The sequence below is a fragment of the Sinocyclocheilus grahami genome, unplaced genomic scaffold, assembly GCF_001515645.1.
Source record: "Sinocyclocheilus grahami isolate Dianchi unplaced genomic scaffold, SAMN03320097.WGS_v1.1 scaffold153.1, whole genome shotgun sequence".
NCBI classification, from domain to species: Eukaryota; Metazoa; Chordata; class Actinopteri; order Cypriniformes; family Cyprinidae; genus Sinocyclocheilus; species Sinocyclocheilus grahami.
Genome location: NW_015505332.1, coordinates 1370466 through 1376940, shown reverse-complemented (window position 1 = coordinate 1376940; position 6475 = coordinate 1370466). Strand labels below are relative to the sequence as shown.

General features: G+C 33.8%; 1 protein-coding gene across 1 annotated transcript in view; it reads left to right on the top strand.

Moving 5' to 3' along the window:
• Positions 1-5444, top strand: part of LOC107592537 (synapse differentiation-inducing gene protein 1-like) — a 12422-nt gene extending 6978 nt beyond the window's left edge. The window contains exons 2-3 of the mRNA XM_016282066.1: positions 2795-3048; positions 4974-5444. Of these exons, the coding sequence (XP_016137552.1) occupies positions 2795-3048; positions 4974-5141 (422 nt within the window). The 3' untranslated portion in view covers positions 5142-5444. The remainder of the gene's footprint in view (positions 1-2794; positions 3049-4973) is intronic.
• Positions 5445-6475: the final 1031 nt, after the last annotated feature.

Below are 6475 nucleotides of genomic sequence, written 5' to 3'. Positions count from 1 at the left end.
CTACGTATTAGGAGGGTCAAGATCATGTTGGCGTATTGGACTAATACAAGGACTAATACAAGGACATAGTATGGTGCACCCCACAAAAACTGTCTTGCAAGAATGCGCAGAGCATAATAAAAGCAATTTTTAGTTTTGGTGGGGAATGCTAAGGCTCAAAATGCAGGTCTCAATCAGTTGCAAGTAGGACCCACTGTGGCAATATCAATGATGCCACCCTGGAAATTTACAAAATCATCTGTAAATATAAGCTTACAACAAATACTAAAAGAAAACTCAAAAATAATGCCACATTGGATAATAGTTCAAAACTATGTAGAGCAGTATCAAGAGGAATTATTCATATTTACAGAGGGATCAAAGCAGCCGGAAACAGGCCGTACTGGTGCAGCATTTTTTATTCCTCGGTATGAAGTAGTAGTCAAAAAGAGGACAACAGACTACCTGTCAGTTTACACTGTGGAGTTAGTAGCAATTTTACTGGCATTAGGGTGGGTGGAAGAAAATAATCAGAACCAAGGTGTCGTTATAACCTCAGACAGTTTATCAGCATTATTAAGCATTCAATCTGGGAGAGCATCATGTAGACAAGACCTCATTTATCAAATACTCCACTTGCATCTCACACTTCATAATAAGGGAATGACTGTCTCCTTCCTTTGGGTTCCTGCCCATGTAGGGGTGGAAGGAAATGAAGTTGTGGATATGCTAGCAAAAAACTCTACAAAGCATGAAACAGTAGATGTCACTGTGGAGTTAGTAGCAATTTTACTGGCATTAGGGTGGGTGGAAGAAAATAATCAGAACCAAGGTGTCGTTATAACCTCAGACAGTTTATCAGCATTATTAAGCATTCAATCTGGGAGAGCATCATGTAGACAAGACCTCATTTATCAAATACTCCACTTGCATCTCACACTTCATAATAAGGGAATGACTGTCTCCTTCCTTTGGGTTCCTGCCCATGTAGGGGTGGAAGGAAATGAAGTTGTGGATATGCTAGCAAAAAACTCCAAATATTGGAACACAGCGGATACAGGACGTCATTTATACAGTATACAAAATCAAGTAGTCACAAGCATGAGGAAGGGCAGAAGCCCAAGGGAGGAGATGTTAGTCTCACGTCTTAGAATGGGTCACACTGGTTTAAATACAACATTGCACAGAATAGGAAAACATCCCACTGGACGACACTTGAGCATTTATTAGGGAAAGCATCTGGGAGAATACACAATTTATTCATGTTATTTTTGAAAAACACTGGGTTAAGTAAAATAATTTAATATGGATTTTTTTTTTTAAGTAAATTTTTTTTTTCCTTTTTTTTTCTCTCTCTCTCCACCTCTCCTTTGATGTCAGTCTAATACCCACACTCTAGTCTAGTAGGTGGCGGTAATGCACCTTTGAGATGAGTTGCCAACCGCCATTAAACCTGAAAGAAGAAGAAGAAGAAGAAGCCGTAGATGCGGATCATGTGCACGTGAAAACTACATAATAAATGCACGCCAATAAACTGCTTGTTATATGCGCGTCAAACACGTGCGTATCATATGCACGTCAAAATTTCTGCATATCAATAGTACGTTTTTCTGTTTGTATTTGGCGTACTATTTATGCATTTTCATGAGATCGGGCTCACCCCTCTCATCCAATAGGATATGCATTACTATGTGTGTCATATAAGAATAACTTATAAAAGTTATTCCCAGATGCATCCTGTAATTCTAGACTACACGCAAAACCTTGAACAAGCAGATAAAAACGAGATATGGAGAGGGGGAACACGTGGAGGAAGAGAGAACACAAACAGACAAACTCAGAGAAATATTTGGCAGAGAGCATGATATAATCTAACATACCTTGTTAAAAGTACAATTATGTACTCTTTGCTGTCAGAACTGATTTTGTACCTTTAAATTAAAACAAAGGTCCACAGTTTTCATCTAAAGGACCATTTCCTGTACCTTACAAGGTACTTTCGTGGCAAATGTACCTTTAGGTACAGAAAAAATACCCCTATTTTTCTGTATACCTACAGGCCACACATACTTTAAAAAAAACTGTTAATCGTAAGTTCAAAACATAAATTAATCAAGCTATCGATCAATCCATCAGCAATTTGCTACATTTCTACAGTAATATAGAAATACTTTCCAAATGTAAAAACAACAAAATACTTTCAAAACAAATGTAGCTGAACACCTACATAGGTGTTAGTCTTTAAATGTTATTATCATATACAAAAGGTAACAACTTCAGTAATTTTATAGTGAATAATTTTGTACTGTAATGTAAACTTGGACCATATAATATATACTTGCAATGAATTCTCTAAACAGATTGGTGTCATTGTTATTTTCTGAGGACATTTTACAAATAAAATCAGTGTATAATTAGGTCATTGAATGACAGCATGCTTGCTGGGTGACAACCTTTGTGTTCTGGAAGAATGAGTCGATGTGTATGAAATTATATTTAATTTTCCTGCACTCTTCAAGTTGCATGTTGATTCCATCAGGTGGCATTTGCAGTCAAACTGGATAATTTACAGAAAGTTAAATATATGCCAAAATCTTGTCACTCCTCAATTTACAAAACAACCCAACCTGCCAGTCCCCTTAAGAGGAATGTGCACAAATGCAATAGATTAATATTCACTGACTAGAGACAGACACTGTTCAAAGCTGCAGAAAAGCTAATTGCAATCAAGAGAAACATGGATTCAAGAAAGTCTCCAACAGAGTGGAATTCATCTCAGAATCCAGAAACAGGGCAGCCATTGCTTTCTCTGCAGCGGGACCCTCCGGAGTACTCAGATGCTGGATTCCTTCCCTCTCACAGCAATCCCAGCAATACGGAGCTCCAGTGGCATCTGGCCTGTACACTCCAGGGTCATATCTGGTGCAGAATGTGGTCACTGTGCAGCCTACGGCTGAAGTGTTCACTCCACTGGCCAATCCACTGCCAGAATACATGGGCTACTCCATCTTTACCATGCTGTGCTGCTGTATGCCTCTGGGATCAGCTGCCCTTGTTTACTCCCTCACAGTAAGTAGTTCATATACAGTCTTATATACTTCATTTAACATTATGACATGTATGGACAGAAAACATATATGTCATATAAATGTCACTATTCAGACTCCCTTCACATTTTCAATTTATTTATGTTGCTATCTGATACTACAACTGTTTAAATTCATTTTTTTATATTAATCTACACTCCGTACCTCATAATGACAAAGTGAAAACAGAATTTTAGAAGTGTCTGTAAATGTATTAAAAAGAAAATCTGAAATATCACATTTACATAAGTATTCACTCTTAGTTGAAGCACCTTTGGCAGCAATTACAGCCTCAAGTCTTTTTGGGTATGACACAACAAGCTTTGAACACCTGGATTGCAGACCCAGTCAGGATCGTTCGTTTACTGGTGATTTAACATCATGGATTGATGTTGATATTTTGATTGTAACTTTTCATAGATTTAATGTTGATTTATAGGCCTTTTTTAACCTTTCTTCATGCGTTTACAATAAACAATGTTTTTTAATGTAAAAAAATTAACGACCTGAAGATGCATGCTCATTCAAGATTTTGCTTATTATTAACTATTTTTGACATGCTCAGATCATGTACATCATGTGAAGTATGACAAGTGTCTCTCTGTATATTTGTGCGACTCAGAAATACAGTTTTGTGGCTTCCCGTAACTTTCGCTTATAGAGAAAGAGGTGTGGCACCGCAGAACAAAAAGGGAAGTCTTGTGACTTGGTAACCCCTTATGAAAAGTTGCAAATATCTTCAGTTCATTCTTCCATCCGCTGAAATGGGGTTTAACCTTTAAATACTTACAAAGTGCTTTCATAAAACAATTAGATTATTTATCAAAAAGTCTATTTTTATTTCCTTCAACAACACTCCAACTTTTTTTGAGACCACAGTCAAAGCGTGTAATGATTTTTTTTTTTTTTTGAATGAAGCCAGTTTTGAAATTCAAACCAAAATTGCTGTACAAGTTCACACTGGAAGAAGATTTCAATGTCTTTCTCACAGAACCCGCATGAATTGTTCTCCCAGTTAAATATTTTGTGTAAGTTGTTATGGATACATTTCATTTTGGATTTTAAATGGCTCTTCTTTGCCCTTAGGAAAGATTGGATAAGCTAAATATTGCTTATTTTCTTTGCTTCTTGAAGAACATAATTACTTTTCAGTTGACTGGTACTGCTTAGATAATACATTTCTAATAAATTTATTTGTAAACTGATGACACAGAACATATGTTTGGAAGGAGCGTGGGATAGAAACAGAATTCATAAATCATTGTATGAATGATTTTGAAACTGATTAAAAAAGTTAATAATAATTAACTAAATAGCTCAATTTAACCGAATAGACGTCACCCCACTTCCTAGCAGATTAATCAAAGTACATTAATGCAGCTGTTTTGTATTACACATTTTATGAAATATTATGTTTTATGAAATTTTGACAAATGAAAATGAGGCATTATCTAATTAAATATACAATTTGCATACATTTCCAGAACAGAAATTTGGACATTGAATAAAGCAAGGTTTAAAATTCTTGATAGATTTTGTTGTTTTGTTAGTTGTTGTTGTTGTTGTTTTTACACAAAAAGGGTTTAGTTTTTCTTTTTATTGCTTCATAAATCAGAAAATACTGTCAACAGCCAGAAAAAAAAAGTTTTTGTTTGTAAGGAAAACCTCTCTGTAACAGCCTTCAGAGTATAAACATGGAAGTGGAGCTTCCTGGTTTAGTGTGTAAGAAAAAAAACTTTTTTAGAAAACAGCCTTTAAAGATATATGATTTTCTCATTTCCATTTGTGTAATGTTTTCTTAGTGATTTTATATCCTGACCTGTGAATCCCTTAAATTACATTTTTATGCATGTTATTTAAGAAAGGTACTATAAAGGTAACATTGTAACATTAGTGTTTTTTTTACAGACTGGAGATGCTAACATGTTTGGACACCAGCAAATAGCCAGCAGAAACTCCAGAATGGCATGCATAATCAACCATATCATTGTTGCTGTTGGCCTAATCTTTTGTTTGATTTATATAGTTTGCATCATTCTTCCTGTTGTCACAGTTACACGACATTCACAGCTTTAGACCATAATTGTAAGCAATCTCATGCAGGACACCAGAAAGTTGAAGATAGTAAGGGTTTTACAAATAGAAACACCATATGTTTCAAATACAAGCACATTTGTGGTTCTGCTTTTAAATGTTAGTGTTGCTCAAGTTATTTTTTTGTATGATAGCTTTTAGACTTTTTACTGTATGTATGAGGAGCTCCATCCAGAGGACCAGTGAGGAATGATTCAGCATGTTTAATGACACAGACTCCTCACCATATCATTGTTAATACATAATTCAAACAAATGCTTTTTAAAGTTAACTATTTTATGTTTTTTTTTTTTAATTAAGCTTTAACTGTTAACGTAAATGCAGCATCAATTTATGTTTGTTTTTCTGCTTGTCTTTATATTACATAAAACTTGGAATAATCACTAACAAATGCCGGATGTCATGTTTTAACTTTTACCAGAGTCTGTTTTTGCCATGATACACTTACATTTAATTTTTTCTTGTTTTTAGTTTACTTTATAATTCATCAACTTCTTCTTCTTACCTTTTTAAACTCATGGGTTCTCCAGGGTGGCTGATTTTACAATTAAAGACCTCAAATAAAAAAATGTCTAGTAACGATATTTATCTGTATTTATTGATATTATCTAGTTATCACAAAAAGCAGAATGTATAAGTTAATGAACCGAAATATCAAACCATAGTCTTGGCCAACAAACAATGTAATTCATAAATTATGTATATCTTGACAACATGATAATACAGTTAAATTAGGGCTGAACGATATATTTCTTAATTTTGGTCGATACGATATAATTCCGATATCGATATGAATATTTAAAAAAAGCCACAATGGATGTCTGTACCTACAAACGTCTTAAAAATTAATTTGCCAAGTATATAATACCTCCTCAATTTATTTACAGTTATGCATTTGTCAAAGAAGGTATTCAGGGCAGTATTATTTTAGTATAATTGAGCTATCAATATAACTTTTTATTAGTTTGTAGTTTTAATTTTATGTTTACATTTTAATTTGTAATAAAGTTCAAGTAATTTTGTTGTTGTTTTATTTTGTATTTTTTTTTATTTTAGGCCTTACATTTTAGTTTGAGTTATTTTAGTAGACCAAGCTAAACTAAATTAAAGTAAGAAATGCTGCATTGGCAACTAGCTGAAATAAAATTTTAAAGTTTAAATTTAAATTTAAATTAAAAAGTGTAAGTTTCTTATTTTTTATTTACTGTAAGTTTGTTTACTTAATAAAAATATTTTTATGATTTTAGTTTTATTAGTTAACTATAACACTGATTCAAGGTAGGCTTTCCAGTCGATCCCAACACACACAGGTAAAA